This window comes from Numenius arquata, chromosome Z (assembly GCF_964106895.1).
Source record: "Numenius arquata chromosome Z, bNumArq3.hap1.1, whole genome shotgun sequence".
Classification (NCBI taxonomy): domain Eukaryota; kingdom Metazoa; phylum Chordata; class Aves; order Charadriiformes; family Scolopacidae; genus Numenius; species Numenius arquata.
In genome coordinates, this window is record NC_133616.1 from 49,409,366 (window position 1) to 49,428,530 (window position 19,165).

The 19,165-nt window shown below is 39.3% G+C and overlaps 1 protein-coding gene across 2 annotated transcripts in view; it reads left to right on the forward strand.

Annotated features, from left to right (window-relative positions):
- The window catches only part of SYK (spleen associated tyrosine kinase), a 31,772-nt gene extending 17,785 nt beyond the window's left edge, over positions 1 to 13,987 (forward strand). For both annotated transcript variants that reach the window (XM_074166201.1, XM_074166202.1), the window contains 7 exons: positions 5,824 to 5,914; positions 6,600 to 6,777; positions 8,090 to 8,299; positions 8,751 to 8,940; positions 10,369 to 10,509; positions 10,749 to 10,861; positions 13,915 to 13,987. In XM_074166201.1, the coding sequence (XP_074022302.1) occupies positions 5,824 to 5,914; positions 6,600 to 6,777; positions 8,090 to 8,299; positions 8,751 to 8,940; positions 10,369 to 10,509; positions 10,749 to 10,861; positions 13,915 to 13,987 (996 nt within the window). The remainder of the gene's footprint in view (positions 1 to 5,823; positions 5,915 to 6,599; positions 6,778 to 8,089; positions 8,300 to 8,750; positions 8,941 to 10,368; positions 10,510 to 10,748; positions 10,862 to 13,914) is intronic.
- The last annotated feature ends 5,178 nt before the right edge of the window (positions 13,988 to 19,165 follow it).

Genomic DNA, 19,165 nt, shown 5'->3' on the forward strand with positions numbered 1-19,165 from the left:
AAATCATTTCAGAAATCTGATGTGATTACCATTTACATATACTTAACCCTGAATGCTCAAACCCACAAATTTCTTCATAGTGCTAAATTTTAGACTGAACAAAAGTCCTGCTCTGAACATTCCCAAGATTTACCTTCCATTAACCCCAACATGCAGAGTTTACTTTAGACCAGGTTAATTAGGCAGTTGCTTCTCTTATGTCAAAAACTTTCAGACAGTAAAACAGAAAATTTATGCAATTACATTTATTCAGTCTTGAAAATTAGGAGGTTTTTTTAATTTTCATAAACTGGTTATTTGGGTATAATTTTAGACTGGAGCAAAATTTTTCAAGCTGTTTTACTCACTGATGTAAAATTGGCAATTTAGACCACAATTTAAATGAACTTGTGCCACCTAGTGGAGTCTAAGATGTCTTAGGCAAAGATCATTGAGGATTTGGCTAAAAAGGTCTTTGTCATGCAATGTTTTGCTATTCAGTTTGGTTTAGCAAAATAGGACAACTTTATAGCCTTACATATAAGTTTGTGTTTTTGCAAATCAGAATTATTAACCTGAAAAGAAATCACACTTGCTCTACTGACTGCCTTCATAAATATATTATTTACTATAAAATGATAATCTTTACTATAGAAATCAAACTTAGGGTAGTTATAGCCATTTCTTTCATATCTTAAAGCAAACAGTAAGTGGGTTCTGTTCTTATTGCATCAACTAAATTCTTTCAAACGTGCTTAGGGGTTTTCCTGCTTAGGCCTTATCCATGCATAGAAAGTGGTATTCCTTTCACTAGAAAGATATCTTTGAGTCAATGCAAACTCTCTGCCTCCTGCTGTCCTCTCATTGTGGTTGTGGCTATATTATGATAATAACTGCCACGCTACTATAGCCAGTCCCCAATAAGGGGAAGAATGGCCTATTTAGATTAGCTTAACTGTGGGTACCTGAGAAGTTTAACCAACGAAAATTAAATCCTGGCAGAAGAAAAAAAATATGTAGATGTGAAAACAGGACAGGCTTACAATAGGTTTTTAATATGAAAGCATAAAATGATAGCCTGCCCCACAGTTTACAAGTGTACATACCACAAGGTGTCACATCGCATGCGCCATTTTTAACAGGCTCCTCTAGTGGACTCTTTTCTTGTATTCCTTTTTCCTGGACAAGCAAATCCATGGTCATTTTGCCCATTCTCTGCATCTTGTAAGAACACAAGGAGTAATCTCCTACCCTATACCATGGTTGTATTGAGACAAAGCTCCCTTTGTCAGAAAACGATCTGCAGAATTAAGCTTGTGGTTTTTAATGTGTAGGGCAGAATGCACTCTGGATTTAAGTGACCATTAAATAAAAGGGAAATTTTTGTTGTCCTGTTACCCAGACCACTGTACATGCAATGATATGTACCTTGTGTACCATTTCTAAACAGCTTTGCTTGACTTCAAGGGAAAACTTCCAGTCTTTCTGCTAGAAAATCCTGTTCAAAGGCATGCAGGGTGCTACATGCTACAAATCCATAACTGGCAGGACTAAAGAAAATTGCTTGAGGTTTTCTGAGCGCTGCACAATATTCCCAAGTTACTAATATGAACTGAAAATGTGCCTGTGAAATACCAAGTTGCAGTTCATCCAGGAATATTAATGAAAAAACCTATTGTTAATCATTTTAATTAAACTGCAACAATGAGGAATATCATTCCACACATACCTATGTATGAGTTAACTAAGCTAACACTAATGATATATAAGACATTATCACTCATCTTAAACATGAGCAATTCTCTGAGAATGAGAACCTGCTTTGTTAGATTTGGTGTCACTGTCATTTCCAGTTCACAGCTGCTGAGTTTTATTCACAAGCACAGGAGTGATGTGCTCATTTTTTTTAATGCAGTTCCTGAACAAAAGCATCCAATCCTTTTGGATTCTTCTGTTCTGTTCTTGAATTACAAAGAGCAGAAACGTCTCTATACATTTCATCTGAGGAGTCAGCTATGTCATGACCAGAGCTGTATTTTTACCAGCTGTTCTGCACTAGTGAATGTATTCTTGAGATATATGAATTTGGTGGTACATGAATTCTGTTTAGCCAGTCCGAAGTATGCCAGTTCATAGAATGAGACCCAGGATCAGGGATGTTTAACTACTTGTCTAGTCTGCAACTAATACTAATCACAGGAGACCTTATACCCTCCAAGTTTTTTTAAATTTGTAGGGTTATTCAGTACTGGCTGAGTACTTCTCAAGTGTTTCCATGCTGTTGTGTGACAGCAATCAGATGAAACTACCTATCAGACCTATACAAGGTGTTGCAGTGGAATTGGTGATTTCCGTCGTTCGCTTAGCCTGCAGGGCTATATCGCCAACAAAAAGGCATCATTTCTTCAATCAGTAAATTCAAGTTCATTTGAAATCTTGAGCTTATAATTTTCAAAGGCCTTTCCCAAAGTGCTTGTATCTCATTTCTCTAAAGCTTGGGTTATGATGAGGAACACAATCTCTTGACTCATCTAAAAACGAGGAAGATCTGCTGAAGATGTACCTTTTGGTGGGCTGAATTTATATACCTCATTATGTAATAGCAACTACAGAAACTATCCAGCACCTAACTGTTTGTTTCAGATATTCCCATCACCCTTTTTGGTGCACAGTTGATGTACTCCCCACAGTGAACAGAGGACAATTGATTGTCCTATCAAAGCTTTCAAAAAGCAAAGGTGTCCCAGAGCAATGCAGTCTCTTCTAGATGCCATTTTCTGAACACTTCGCATTTCTATCAGAAAGGTTATTTTAAGGGTAAAGTACACAGAAGATATCCTTTGAAACTGTGTTTCTATCATTCCTAAGTATTTCAGAACTTTCCTTCCAGTACCCTAGAAACTGCCACTGAAGACTCAGCATCTCAGTCCCTTTCTTAGGCAGTCACTGTATTTTTCTCCTTTTTTTCCCCTGCTCCTTTTGGACTCCTTTGCCAAGAAGTGTTAACCAGAGGCTTCCATAAAATCCATGCAGTGTGGCAATTTGCACCTGCTTCTTTTGTACTTGTATCTGTCTAGCAACAGGTATGAATGTCAGTCCATATTGCTTTGTATCCACTCAGTTAATTGATTCCAATTACCTTTTGGAATGTAAAATGATCTCCTTTTTAAAGTATAAATATAGTTAACTTAGGGAAGCAAAAATACATCCAGGAATCTATCCACTACAACTATAATAAATTTTTAGTAGTAATACTGAATGGGTCATAGTAACTAGCAATAAGATGAAAAACCCTAAGAAGTCTTTAGGTGTTCTGAAGTAATACAAAATGTACAAAATGCACAAACGAAAATCACCATGGTCTCAGTAAGTATAATTCCATCTGATTTGTTTTTGCTTTGCAAAAGATGAGTAATATTGACTAAACGTAAGCATTTCCCTATACACTGTGACATAGTGTAGGGAAAGATTGTCATAAGTATTCACAGTGAAACTGCGAGCCCATCACTTAAGAGATTTAGAATTGAGTTCCAATCTTAGTGGAGTTTTTGCATTAGTGAATGACCTGTGCGTGAAATAGAGTGATAGAGGTCTTGGAAATACAGTTCTTAACTTGCAGATGTGACAAGGTGTGCCAGGGTAGAAAAACAAAACTAGAGCTGAGGGTCTTGTTTTATACCATTCATTTAGAGAATCATAGAATGGTTTAGGTTGGGAAGGACCTTAAAAATCAGCTAGTTCCAACACCTCACCAGGTTGCTCAAAGCCCCAACCAACCTGGCCTTGAACACTTGCAGGGATGGAGCCTCCACAGCTTCTCTGGGAAACCTGTTCCAGTGTCTCACCACCCTCACAGTAAAGAATTTCTTTCTAGTATCTAATCTAAATCTCCCCTCTTTCAATTTAAAAACATTACCCCTCACCCTATCGCTACATTCCCTCATAAAGAGTCCCTCCCCATCTCTCCTGTAGGCCCCCTTCAGGTACTGGAACGCTAGGTCTCCCTGGAGCCTTCTCTTCTTCGGGCTGAACAACCCCAACTCTTATAGCCTGTCTTCATAGGAGAGCTGCTCCATCCCTCTGATCATCCTCGTGGCCCTCTGCTGGACCAGTTCCAACAGGTCCATGTCCTTCCTGTGCAGAGGACTCCAGAGGTGGATGCAGTACTCCCGCTGGGGTCTCACGAGAGCAGAGTTAGAGGTGTAGAATCACCTCCGTCAACCTGTTGGCCACGCTTCTTTTGATGCAGCCCAGGATGTAGCTGGCTTTCTGGGCTGCCAGTGCACACTGCCAGCTCACCACCGTCATAGTGAAACATTTTTTCCTAATATCTAATCTAAATCTACGTGCTTCCAGTTTGAAGCCATTACATTTGTCTCCTTGTTCTTGAGATTGGCAGGTCACTTTGGTCTCTGACCTATCTCAGAACCGTGTCAAGGCTTTTGTGGCTTACCATGACAGCAAATTGCCTTTCAACACCTTTCCATAAGACAGCAGTTACCATCCCTGATGACATCATGCTTATCCCGCTAGGTCAAGATCTTGCCGAGTGTTGGCCTCCTACTTGTGATTTGCTGTAAAATCTATGTAGTGAAACCTTTTCTGCTTCATCCAACTGGGCAGATCACTTCATTACAATTTAGAGGTCTGTACCACCCAGGCCATGCACTTTCCCTATAATATTCGGTTTCAGTTAGTAAAATTTCTGTTGTACCTAATAATTCACTCCTGGACATTTTTCAAGGTCTGTTTCTCTGTACTTAAAAAACCACAACCATTTCAGGCAGAAACTTATGCCACTGAAAGCTTCAGTTATTAAAAGTAAGAATTATGTACTCAAATATTTGCAAAATAGTCCTGTCCAGTGTTTTGCAAGTACAATATATCTTTGTGTCCTATTCAAGCTGAGCAAACTCATGTTGATGTTTGAATTTCTATTTTTAAAACACTCTCTTAGGAGGGTGAGGTCACTCATGAGTAGAGTAGAATTTCTACATTGAGAAAGAAAAGGGACTAAACTGCAGAATCAAGTTCTTTAATTCCCTGTTTCTGACAGTTCACAGACAGAAGAGAGCAGATTATAAATTTCTCTCATCTATGCTTTGTTGTGTCAGACTCATCCTTTAGCCAAGGAACTCCAGAATGCACAGTGTTTCTGCTCGGATGGTTTGTGCGCTCCATAGTATTCCTCTTGAGAGAGTAAAGGCAGAGGAATTGTATTTGAACCAGATGTACAAGTAAGAATTAGGTCATTTTCTCCCTCCTCAGAGCAGGCAGACTGGCCTAGTATCTGGTCCATGATGTTTCTCCATGATATTACACAAGCCTATTAAAATAATTACTTTTTACCCCAGTTTCTTCCACGTGGAATCACTCTATAACATCCACAAGAGACACAGGGAAGTTTTTTTTGTTTTCCTTTGTGCTAGGAATTTCTCTATGGACTGGATATGGAGAGAGAGAACTTGCAGAGGGAGGAAGGACAGATTGGAGAGAAATCCTTATGACTACTTGTGTTACAAAGCAGATTTGAAAAGACCATGTAAATTTAGTGTCTGCAGAATAAGATTTGTGCATGATGCATTCCAGTCAATTCTCTCAGATCAAATGCTCTGAAATATTTGCAATAACTTTTTATGCTTTAGCAGTGTATGTTTCATTTGGCCTGCATATTTACTCAAGCAATAACCTTCAGAATGAAATAAACTTTGTTGGATCCCTTTCTTACTTTCTGATTCTCACCTATGTGTCTTTTTCAATCATTATGCTACAATCCTTGGGGGAAAAATGCTTTTATCTTACCTATTCATTGTTAAACATTAAAACTCTATTTGTGTGCTACAGCTTCAGCCAACTGTTGGCCACCCATCTGATGAAGCACCTTTTAATCCTTATGTGCTGCAAAGGAATAGAGGTCTTACAGGAGCAGAAAAAGGTAGGCAGTGTAATTTATGTCATTAATACAATTTCCTTCTTTATGCCAGAGATCTTTCCTCAACCCATATTTCTTTTCTCTTGCATATATTTCGCACCATGTTGTGTATTGGTATAGCCACTATCACAGCTCACGCCTGTTAGCTGAAACTGCCAGGTGTCACCATCTGTAATAAAAGTTGTTTAGCAGAAAGGCTTTTTTTCTGTGTTGAAGCAGAAGATTATTACTTCCTTGACTCAAAAAGCTGCATTCTTGCACTTCATAAAAAGAAATGTTGCTGTTGCATTCACAGTGCCAAGCTGGTGCTTAGGCTTTGCGTAAAATGAAATTAAAGACATATGCCTAAGAATAAACTACATATAAGGCAGCATTCTGAGTTGAAGAATTGTCTGTTGTAACTAATGGGAAGTAGTAAGGAGAAGCCTTTAACCCTCCTTCTGTCAAGGAACCTCCATGTTTCTTGTTACAGAGAGAGTAGCTATGCCCAGTAATTAGAGCATGTCACCAGGTCAGTCTCTTTTGGAGAGTTCTAAAGTGCCTGTAGCTGGCCCACATGTGGTTTCTTTATAATGCCCTCATAAATGAAACACACTGATGATCTTGAACTTAGAAAGGGTGAATATAGTAGCTGTGGCAGCAAAAATGTCTCACATAATGTCTAATTTTCTCATTGATTGAACTGCAGGTGATCAGAGAGATGCCTTACCCATGGATACTGAGGTCTATGAAAGTCCATATGCTGATCCAGATGAAATGAAACCAAAAAATGTCACTCTTGACAGGAAATTGTTAACTTTGGAGGAAGGAGAACTTGGCTCTGGCAACTTTGGTACTGTAAAGAAAGGGTTCTATAAGATGAAAAAGTAAGTGTTTCCTTCTATTTTCATGGAGTCTAATATATAAAAGCTCTAGCCTTTATTTTTCAGAGCAGCAGTAATCTTTGCACGTCACTTGGGGTGACAGACTGTACCTAAGCAATTTGGGTTAATATTTACTGGTTTCTCTGTTTGTACATATACTCATTTTCTCTATGATAGTTTTCTTTTCCTCTGTTTGCCAACACCTCTGTCTCCAACATAGTCACCTCCCAGCCATATTTTTGTCTGTGAAGTGGGGAAGTGCCCCTTCTGACTATTTTCTCTCTGTCAGGGATAGTAGAGTGGGAAATCTGCTGCCTTCCTCTGTAGTTTGTATAAGCAGTCATGCTACTGAGTATTTCCTATCTCCACAACCTGTCTTTGAGAAATAGCGTAGAGTTTACCTGTAGCAAAGAGAGTTTATCCTCAAATAAGTATGATAAATATCTGTTTCCTGAAGCTGCAATGTTGATTTTCAAGAAGACAGAACATGCTGTGACCTCTTTTTTCATATAATTGCAGTAGGAACAGACCCTGTGTATACTGGCAAAAGTGGGAGCACCTGACTGTTCATGCATTTTCACAGTAAAATATTATCAGTGTGTTATTTAAGCACATGGGCTGATTATGTATACACTTTCACCACTGGAAGCTGGAGGCATTTCTTTAACCAAAGGTTTCAGAGCCAGGAAGGATTTTTCTTTTTCCAGTACGATCTGAGGGGATTTAAAGGGCTCTGGTCCAAGCTTAAGTATTTGCTAATCTTGTTTCACGCTCGAGCTCTGTTGATCTCGTCAGTCATTCTTTCAGTAGTTGTATGAGCTGAATGTTGCAGGAGTAGGCTTAGTTTCTCAGGATTTCAGAGCACTGTCTTGGGACCTTGCAATGCTGCGTATTCTAGTCTCACGCCCTTAGAAAGGCCTTTATAGCTTTTCTTGCCAGAAAAACTTTATGACATTCTTGCCAGAATGGGTAAGAAAATTTTGTCCAGTACATTTGTTTTCAGGCTTGTTAAGATGTTCTTATGACTTTTTTTTTTTAATCATTTTTATTTTTATCATTTTTATAATATTTTTATTTTTATGAAAATGATAAATATCATTTTCTCAGGTTCTTTCTATTCTCTTTTGCTTAGCTGTCTTCTGAGCATTTAATAGAGAGATATTCGTGTTACAGTCATGTTTTTTCCCCTCTGAATATCAATTCTAGCTTTTGTCACAGTTTGTACTATGTGCACAGAAACATTATATGAAGATTGTGTGCATTATGGACACAGATTTTTCAGCAACTAATCCCAGAACTGGATTCCTTTTTGTAGGGGTGCCAAGCCAGTGGCTGTAAAAATTCTTAAGAATGAGAGTAATGATCCAGCCATAAAGGATGAATTACTGAGAGAAGCAAATGTAATGCAGCAACTGGATAACCCATATATTGTCCGAATGATAGGCATATGTGAAGCTGAGGCCTGGATGTTAGTAATGGAAATGGCTGAACTTGGGCCATTGAACAAATTTTTGCAAAAAAATAGGTATGTAAGCTTTTGATTCCATTTCATAGGATTTATCCAAAGGGAATAGAGGGGTTTTTTTGGTTGTTTTGTATATTTTTTTCCTAAGAGTAATTCTGAACTGACATGTTGTTAATGTAATAATTAATGATTGTATTTACTCTTCACTGGGACGTGATTATCGTGTACATGTATCCTAAATGTTAAATATTTCTGGTAAATTAGCGCATTTTGTATAAATGAAAGAATTTTCATATCTCCTTCAATTGCTCATTTGTTGATGTGATCACATATCGTCTTGCTCAGGACTTTCTTATGGTGCCTGTAATTAAAGCTTACCTAAACATAAGTGGACCAGATTCCTAGTATGATGTGGGGAAGTTCATAGTAAAGATTTGTATTTGAACTCCATGAAAAGTCATTCATAGAAAATTAACTTCTAACCTCTTAATAATTCCATTATGATTTTCAGACATGTCACGGAGAAGAATATAACAGAGCTGGTGCATCAGGTTTCCATGGGGATGAAGTACCTGGAGGAGAATAACTTCGTTCATAGGGATCTGGCTGCAAGGAACGTGCTATTAGTCACCCAACATTATGCCAAAATTAGTGACTTCGGACTTTCTAAAGCTCTTAGTGCTGATGAAAATTATTACAAGGTAAGGTTTGCACAAGCATGAAAGCTGTATAGTAGCATACCTTCATAAGGTTATTTTTCAGTTGAAGTGTACTTGTTTTTAAAAGTAGAAAATTAGAAATTATATGTATCATGCATTATTTTATAGCCTGATATTAGATCACTGATTTTCAACATGTGTGATCAACATCAAGAGATGCGTAGGGAGGAAAAAGTTCCCTTCTTTTATTTGCTTACTTCTTTAATTTACTTGTGGTAAACTTGTCATTAGAAGGTTGAAATTTATGCTGGAAGTGAGATACATCCTTATATAAAAGGGGGAAAATGTCTTTGTTGCACATGTGAATTTCTACGTACTTACAGTGTTCACCATGTCCAAGGAAAATTTAGTCTAGTACACTATATTGTTGTCTAACAGAACAGAATTTGGGAAGCTTTTTGAAAGAATATAATTTGTAAACAATCATCTGATCTAAGGAGAATTTGTTTAGCTCAGTTTTAAATTCATTTGATCTCTGTACAGCTAAAAGGATTGAAATAACTGCCACATTTATTAACGTAAAAACATCCATGGGAGACAAAGACTCTAATCATGTCTGCAGCTTTTTTCTGATATATTGCTCTTGCAGTTCAAATTATTTCTTTCTTCTGCCTGTTCCTTTTCATCAAGTGTTTAATAAGCCAGACCATGAAACGCTAGGCAATCCTGCTTTAGCAGGGGAGTTGGACTAGATGATCTCTAGAGGTCCCTTCCAACTCTGACAATTCCATGATTCCGTGAAGAGCAAGCACATACTCCCTTCTGATACCTTCCTATGGGAACAATAACTGCTGCCAGAAAAGACAGTAACATCTTAAATCACTACCACTAGCTAGCCAGAGCTGCTTGTCAGAGGTGTGAGAATTGGTATCAAAGGCCCATTCTCTTTAAAAGTCCACAAAATGCAGTGGGGTTCTTTCACTAAATCTAGCACTTGCATTGTCATAACACAGTGTTATGGCATAATTTAATCAAACTGCAGTTTGCCACAAGGCTGTCACTGTACCTTGAAATGGAGCATCAACTTCAAGTAATAATGAAACTCAGTGTAGCTGGGTGTGTATCTCTTCCCTGCTGTGGAGAACCTAGATGAAAAATCTTACTTTTAAAGGGCAACTTTAAATTAAATGCCACTAAAAACATGACTCCAGGTCATCTAGCTAAGCTTTTTTACCATAGATCTCATTTCAGTGCATTATTTTGAAAGTGGAAAATTAGGACCAATTTTGTAACTTTTGAAGAAGCTGCTACCCATTATCTCTAATGCCAACTGCATCAGAAACATTATGGTACTTAGTACAAATGTGTGCAGACCTAAGTTAACCTGGCTTATATGAATTCTGATGTTATTTACTACTTAACTGCTGTCTCTAGCCTGCTTTTTTCCCTTTCTCTTATGACTTATTTTAGGCACAAAGTCATGGAAAATGGCCAGTCAAGTGGTATGCTCCAGAATGCATGAATTTCTACAAATTTTCTAGCAAAAGTGATGTCTGGAGCTTTGGGGTTTTAATGTGGGAAGCTTTCTCTTATGGGCAAAAACCATATAAGGTGAGTATTTCTATCTGGCAATTTTTTTTCTGTAAAAATTCAGAGCAAATTTTAACCAACGTCTTTTCCTGCCTAAAAAGGGTATTGCAGGCCAAAGCAGGCTTTAGCACTCCATCTGTTGCAACAAATGAGTCAAAAAATAGCCCGAACATCAACTCCAGGCCTGTATTTGTCTTATACTAGCATGTGTGGTGTAATCATTTGCAACTCAGATGACTGTTCTGGTCACCCTGTTACAGGGAATGAAAGGTGGTGAAGTTGCACTGATGATTGAAAGAGGGGAACGAATGGAACGTCCTGAAGTCTGTCCAACAGAAGTCTATGATCTAATGAAATTGTGTTGGACATACAAGTGAGTGTGATGTGATGCTCTTTCTTTTAATATAAGTATATTTTAATCTAATTAGTTAATGGTCAGAAAGGGGGGTGAAAGGGTACTTCAAAATACATCATTTCAGCTGGTCTTTACCTTACAAACAACCTCCAAACTATGGATTGAGTTGCACTTTCAAGTGAAAATTATTGAGTGTACTACAAGAAGCTGACTGTGTGCAGGTCATTTTGCTGGAACAATTATATACAAAAAATAAGGTATCATAAAACCCAAGTAATTCCACAAAAAGGTCAGTCTGATGTATTTTGAAAAGAAAGTTTGAAATTGAGCAAATATTTTTGTTTCATTTTGGATTGTATTTTGTTTAATTTTCATTTCCAAGACGGTACAGAAATTTCAAAGTCATATTCCCAAATTCTTCATTCCATTCCTCAATAATTAATTGTTTGGACCTATTTTTCTCTTCTCTCATTTCTGAGTATACTCAGATTGGATCCCACATTGACTTCCTATTAATGAGAGGCAAAATATCTTTTCAGATCATATCTAATATGTCAGAAACAGTTTTTCTGATCAATAACAAATCAGAAGTTAGAGTTATCATAGAATCATAGAATGGTTAGAGTTGGAAGAGACCTTAAAGATCATTGAGTTCCAACTCCCCTGCCATGGGCAGGGACACCTCCTACTAGACAAGGTTGCTCAAAGCCTTATCCAACCTTGAACACTTGCAGGGATGGAGCCTCCACAGCTTCTCTGGGAAACCTGTTCCAGTGTCTCACCACCCTCACAGTAAAAAATTTCTTTCTAGTATCTAATCTAAATCTCCGCTCTTTCAATTTAAAAACATTACCCCTCGCCCTATCGCTACATTTCCTCATAAAGAGTCCCTCCCCATCTCTCCTGTAGGCCCCCTTCAGGTATTGGAAGGCCGTTATAAGGTCTCCCTGGAGCCTTCTCTTCTTCGGGCTGAACAACCCCAACTCTTACAGCCTGTCTTCATAGGAGAGCTGCTCCATCCCTCTGATCATCCTCGTGGCCCTCTGCTGGACCCGTTCCAACAGGTCCATGTCCTTCCTGTGCAGAGGACTCCAGAGGTGGATGCAGTACTCCCGCTGGGGTCTCACGAGAGCAGAGTTAGAGGTGTAGAATCACCTCCGTCGATCTGTTGGCCACGTTTCTTTTGATGCAGCCCAGGATGTAGCTGGCTTTCTGGGCTGCCAGCGCACACTGCCAGCTCTTGTCGAGCCTATCATCCACGAGCACGCCCAAGTCCTTCCCCTCAGGGCTGCTCTCCAGCCATTCTCCACCCAACCTGTATTTGTGCCTGGGATTGCCATGACCCAGGTGCAGGACCTTGCACTTGGCTTGGTTGAACTTCATGAGGTTTGCATGGGCCCACCTCTCAAGCCTGTCCAGGTCCCTCTGGATGGCATCCCTTCTCTCCAGCATGTCGACCACACCACACAACTTGGTGTCGTCCACAAACTTGCTGAGGGTGCACTCAATCCATTTCGCCAACAAAGATGTTAAACAGCACTGGTCCCAGTACTGACCCCTGAGGAACACCAGTTATCACTGGTTGCCACTTGGACATTGACCCGTTGACTGCAACCCTTTGAGTGTGGCCATCCATCCAGTTCTTTATCCACTGAGCAGTCCATCCATCAAATCCATGACTTTCCAATTTTGAGACCAGGATGTCATGCGGCACAGTGTCAAATGCTTTGCATAAGTCCGGGTAGATGACGTCTGTTGCTCTGCCTTTGTCTACCTATGCTGTGGCAATATCATTAAAAGCCACCAAATTTGTCAGGAATGACTTGCCCTTGGTAAAGCCATGTTGGTTGTCACCAATCAATGCCTTATTTTCCATGTGCCTTAGCAGAGATTCCAGGAGGATCTACTCTGTGATCTTGCTGGGCACAGAGGTGAGACCAACTGGCCTGTAGTTCCCCAGGTCTTCCTTTTTTCCCTCTTTGAACATGGGGGTTATGTTTCCTCTTTTCCAGTCAGCGGGAACTTCACCAGGTTGCCACAACTTTTCAAATATAATGGAAAGCGGTTTAGCAACTTAACTTATGAAATATAGAGAAGAAAAAAAAAGAGAAAGCCTACCTGATATTCTTTTTTAATTAGAATATTGTAAAAAATTATTTAAAATGTTTTATGATTTATCATTTTAAACTATTTCATTGAAGTTACTTTTAGCTGTAGGAAGGTGTCCATAAAGCACCCAAAGTCTACTATAATGTCACTTATTCTTCCAGTTCACTATCTGGAGAATATGTGTCCAACAAAGGTCTCTGGATTCAATTTAAGGAGCTGTGGCACTTCACTTTTAGGTATTAACTTTGTTAGCTTTATTGTACCTAGTACTCTAGAAAAAATGTGGAGCCATAAAGTAATTTCTGCTTTTTGGTTTTGGTTTGACTCAAAGACTGCCGTAATAGTTCTAGAGAGAAAGGGATCTTTTTTCTTTTTTTTTAGGATTAACAAGCATATTGTAACACATGCTGCTTTTTATTTGTACTCAAATATTTTTAATATTGGAAAGGAAAAGAAAAAAAATTAAAAAGAAGGCTCAAGTCAGTCAGTGTAACTGTCTCAATATGTAAGGTATTATTGTAAGGGCTTGTTGTCAGTTTAATTGTGTTCTCCCAAATCAACAAAGAGTTGCAGGTATAGAGGAAAGAAAGACAGCCATATCTTTCTTCCTCTAAGTGGTGCTAAGTGATTCTGTATGACTCTAGTACCCACTATAAGGCAAATACTGCATTGTAAATAGTCTTCTATCAGATTATAACTGAAGTAGAAAATGAAATTGAGGTGACTTACTATTTCTTTCTTGTAGTACTTTCACCAACCACAAAGTAATAGACATGATGCACTGACTGGATGCTCTATAGTAACATTTGCCACTTGGTATTAATTTCTAGCATCATTTTGGTAGCCTTAAAATATTGTGAGCAGCTTTAAGCGAGCTTTCACTGAGGTAAACTCCCAAGTGTTACAAGGCCCTTTTGCAGCTTTCTCCTTCTTACATGGTGATATTTGTTGTCTTTCCACAGTGTTGATGACCGACCAGGATTTGTTGTGGTCGAGCTGAGATTACGTAACTACTATTACGACATTTCCCACTAACAGCATGAAGAACAGCAGCTTCCTTGACTCCAGCCAGCACCCTCTGAGAAGTAGTTTAGTTTCTGAAACCGGGACTTTGATTTTTGTACTGCCGCTTTCACCCTGCAAACCTCAGAGCTAAGCCCTGTGTCTGTAGGGTTACCTTTTCTTGCCTTCTGAATATCCAGCCCCAAATATCCAGCCCCAAAATAGTGTTGAAAGTGGAGAGGCCCCAAAGCAAGCAGCAAGGACATCAAAGCAGATGCTTATACTTTTGCTACGTTCCATTTCACTTCAGTTACAGCTTTATTAGCATTACATTTTGTGGTCATGTTAAATCTATTTAATGTCTTTCAGGCCTCTTGCTCTCTTGTTTTTAAATGCAGATTGGGATTTAGATTCTTGTTATTAGTATTCATAGCCCTCAAATGCATTAAGAGTTGTTCCAGCCTTCACCCTCCCCAAGGAAGAATAGCGTAAATATTTCTCACTCTGAAGGAAATTCACTATGAAAGTGTGACAGTCACTTTGGCTGACAGCATGTTTGATCTTACCCCCAAGCCCCTTTAAAACCAAATTATATTCTTCTCAGTAGTTATGTAGGCAGAGGGGAACTGGGAGGTGTGAATTTCTAACATCATCGTCTCCTTTAAATGTGACCAACTTCTCTCGTTCCACTTCCTGTGGAAGCCCATGTGTCCCTTGGGGAGTTATTTTTTTTCCTGGTGAAACCTGGGAACTCAGGGGCTTGCTATCATCTTGGAACAAAATGTATCAGCACTTAAGACAATGATTCTGGGTTTTAACACAAACTCCATCACTGCATTCCTGAAAAGACAGCTGTACAGTGAAAGGTGACAGAGCAGCACCTTCCTTTCTTTGTGCTGTTTCAACCTTCTCCAGAGATATCTTTTCCACATGTCTCTTCAGATATACCAAAGCTCCTTGTGTTGTTTTGAGCAGCAATCCTTTCTAGCTTTTTTCAAACCTTTCTTGAAAAGCATTTGTGAGTATTCATCACACCTTATCGCCTCTAAAGCTAAATTTCACTCCTAGGTCAAATATTTTAAAACAGGCATATGAACATCAAGTTCACTCTTTTTCATTCCTAAATGTTAGTATTTGTCCGGTTATTAATCCCTGTGAGCATCTCAGGAAAAGGTGTTTGTCTTATCACTCTTTTGTAATGCACTGTGCATCTCCATTAATGTGCAAGTATAGCAATGGTAATAACAAATAATGTAATCAGCTTCTGATTCTGTTTTTACCCTTGTGCTTTGTTTGCCAATCTCATTTTAAATATTATAGATATTAAAATTTCTATCACTTATTCTCACAAGCAGCTAGGCAGCAAAGTACTGGCATTTACATATATCTCAGGAGTCTACATGCATTGCATCTACTAGTTACAGAGATTTTAGAAGAATGTGAAGAGTAAGATTTAGATATATTTATTGCATACAGCTCATTAGAACATACGTGTTTAATTGTTGTGAGAACACAGTATTCTTAGAGATGCAGTGATATTTTTTCCTCTAGCAAAGAAACTGTGTGGGCAATTGCAGTGAGAAAGTGTGAAATAATTTTCGTAAAAGAGATGACTATAAACGAACGTATGAGTTACTGTATTTTTTTTTCTTTTTACTAATCGTATGGTCTATTTTTCAAAAAATACCTGGATTTTTGGTAGTTTAATCTCAGGTGTCCAGTGCAAGACTTCAGAAAGCACATGCTACTGAGAGATACTGAGTGCAATAGACCATGTTTCAAATGTGACCAATATTGAAGATCACTTATTTTTTGTTTTGTTTTTAAGAAACATTTTTCTACAAGAACATCCTGTGTAGAAGTTAGCCATAGTTATATGTAGCTGTTTTGTCGCTTTAGTCCTCTTGTAGAGAAATTGATAGCTCTACATGTGCAATTCGTATGTTCATGGGGATATTAGTAATAAACAAATTGCACAAATCTCTACTAGCCAGTAGGTGACAGTACTCACTTTCCCCGACATATATCTATCTCTGTCTATCTCTCTCTCTCTTAAAAAGTGTTATCTGATACAACAAAACTGGAGGGATATTTCTTTCCCTCTGTTCTGAGTGAATGTCACTTTTTGGTGTTACTCAATTATTTTTAACTTCACTATTATGTAATAAAAGTTTACAATAAGAACATAAAGTATTGTGAAATATAAAATATTGGATTAGGTTTTAAAATTGAAATTAAAGATGCTGTTTTACAAAATATATTGTTTTAACAAGAATCCTTAATATTTAAGTGCTTTCTAAAAAATGCTGATGCTGTGCAGAGCTTGTATATTTACTGAATTACTGTGATTGTTGTGGGAGATTGAGATTTTCCTGTTGTCACTGAAAGGTACCAGACACATCAGATTATCCCACTGAATCCTGAACCGTTTTAAGAGCTACTCAAGACTAGCAGGAAAATGTCCCAAAGTATGCATGTTTTTATTACCCCTAAGCCTTTCCAAGATGCTGCTTTTCAGCAAAACTGTGCTGGATCTGGAAGGTTAGAGGTGTCAGGAGTTAGTGCAGCTTATCAGCTGTCCAAGGATTTCTGGACTACTGGTATCAGCTATGAAGGATTTTAGTCACATTATACCACATGGAGCCTCCCTCAAAGGTGGAAGCAACTGTTCTAGGTATTCTGAAATAACACCAGAGAGATCTTAGTCTTTCATTTAGCTTTTTCTGCAGGCTCAAGTCCTTGGGAAAGCAAAGACTAGATGGGACTGAATGTGAATCTGAATAATAAAAAAAGGAGGAAACCTGTACTTACCTTGGCGGGGGGGATCAGTCAGTGACTGACTTACACTCTACTGCTGTAGTTGTTTTCCTGTGTAGCAAATCTGGCCTAATTGTTCCATATTCCCACTTGTCAGACTGTACCACCAACTGATATGAAGGGGCTTTTGTCTTCTGGCTGTCTGGATTTTGTTGTCTTTATTTTAGAATGGCTTGTGTGCCATTTGGCAGTGTAGCCCCACAAGTAATTGTCAGAGCAGAATTAAGGGGTAGCAAACTGTAGCATGGAGGAAGGGACACTGGTGTGAGTAACTCAGGGAAGAAGGAGCAGGTGAAAACATGTTAAATGTGTTTTTTCAGTGCAGGAAAACACAGTGTAATTACGGTTTTGGTTAGGGCTCAAACCTACAAAATCATGGAGTTTTTTCAGAGCACAGGAGGCCATACACTTTTTCCCATAAAGACTCACCTAAACTTCTTAAAAACCCCAGCACAATTTCTACCTGCTTCAAACACTGTGCAAAAAGAGGCAATGAAAAATACACATAATTCTCACACCCAAAATCACAGCAGTCAGAACTGCAAGTTTGATCAAGTACACATCTGAGAGTGGCCTACGCAGCCAGGTCGTGGGCTGAGGCAGCTGTGTGCCCTGGCCCTGCCAGGAGGTGGCAATCCTTGAACGATATTGGACTGATGCACTTGCCTAAGCAGTTCTGGTACTCTCCCTTCCGCCCAGGCTGTTGCTGTGCCTGTGCAGTATGGAGGAACTGGTTAGTCTGTGTGCTGCTTGCTGCGAAGCTCCTCTCTCCATGTGAGGAGAAATCATTAATGATTTATATCATGAATGGTTAGCTGTGGATGATTAATGAAGACTTCAGAGACTCTGTATCCCTGTGCTTTTAAGTGATACCAGCAGTGGGGGACTGCAGGCAGAAAGATACAGAATGCGTCCCACACATGCATAGAAGGGAGTGAGGGTGGTATTTGGGTTGAATAGTGCAGGGGAACATTAAACCAGCAATTGTAATTATCAGCCCAAAGTTTAGTGAGGACAGAAAGCCTGTAAGTCATGCAGAAAAAGAAGAAGACAAAAAAGAAGAGAGAGAGAAAAAAGGCACCATCTGGTTCTTGACAATGAAGAAAAACAGCAGTGAAGAAAACCAGTATTGGACTTAAAGAGATGCCAGACTCAGATGGAAGAGAGCCACTTCAAGAGTTAGTATCACCATTCCCCCGGAGTGTGTCCCAGTGCTATGCACCATGGTGCAACTTGAGACAGTGGCATAAGCAGATTCGGGCCCCAGCTCTCCCTGCTGGGGCAGCTTGCAGTCCCAGTGGTAACAGGGAGTGGTTGTAGGGCTGATGGGCAAGACTGAACAGCTGAATGCCTTCTGCTGTAACTACAGGCAGCTGGGGGCTGAGACACGAAACACCTTTACTGGGGCAGCCAGGTAACCTGTGCAAGTTTGCAGCTAGAAAAGGAGGGGAGAACAGAGGATGGAGCATGTACCAACTATCAGAAAGACAAAGTGCGTAGGGAAAGAAATTGTCTCCTATGAGATTGATTAATAGTGCTGGAAAAAAAATAGAAGCTTATGGCATACATGTCTTCCTTCAGGCTTGCATTACACCATGGATTCCTGTGAAATCAGAGATTGATGTAGCACAAACCTAACTGAAAACAACAGTCCTCCAGCTACTGGAGAAGTTCCTTCAGAGCTCTCTGACGCCAGGCTAGTACTCTACATCAATCTCCAAGTGGATATTTTTTTCTTTTCTTTCATACTTGTGCTAATTGAGGTGAATACCCACTGGGTTCCTTGGCATACAATTAATGCTGCACTGAGTATAAACACTGCTTCCCTGAAGCAGTGGAGATGTGCATATTTCTCAATAACCAGGGAAGCAGAGGAAACAATAGGCAGCTGGGGGAAGCATTTCACTACTGTCCATTAAAATTCATAGCTTCAAATGTAAATCACACTTGGATAACCAGTCCAGTATAAACATGCATAGACCATAAACTCCCTATATCTGTCTACCACCGCAAATGCCTTAAACTGTCAGGGTAAGGTCCAGGCCTCACTTAACTGTAACAAAGTGCTCATGGAGGAGTCCCACTGCCACACCAGTGCAGCTACAGCTGCCTGCCTGGCATGCCCTGTGTGACAGCAGGTTGGTACGCTGAATGCTGGAATCCCTGTACCTCTGTCATGTTAGAAATACAACCTGCAACAGCAATAGAAACAACTTCGTAAAGAAGGGTTCACTACCAGAGAAAATAGCGTGAGCCATCAGCCCACACTGCAGTGCAAGTATTACTTTGCATGGATACTCACTTCTCTGTCCTGTTGCATTGCCATCAACATCTCTGCTTTATTCCTTCTGCTTTGTTAAAGTGAAATTGAGCTGATTTCAGCAACAGCAAGAG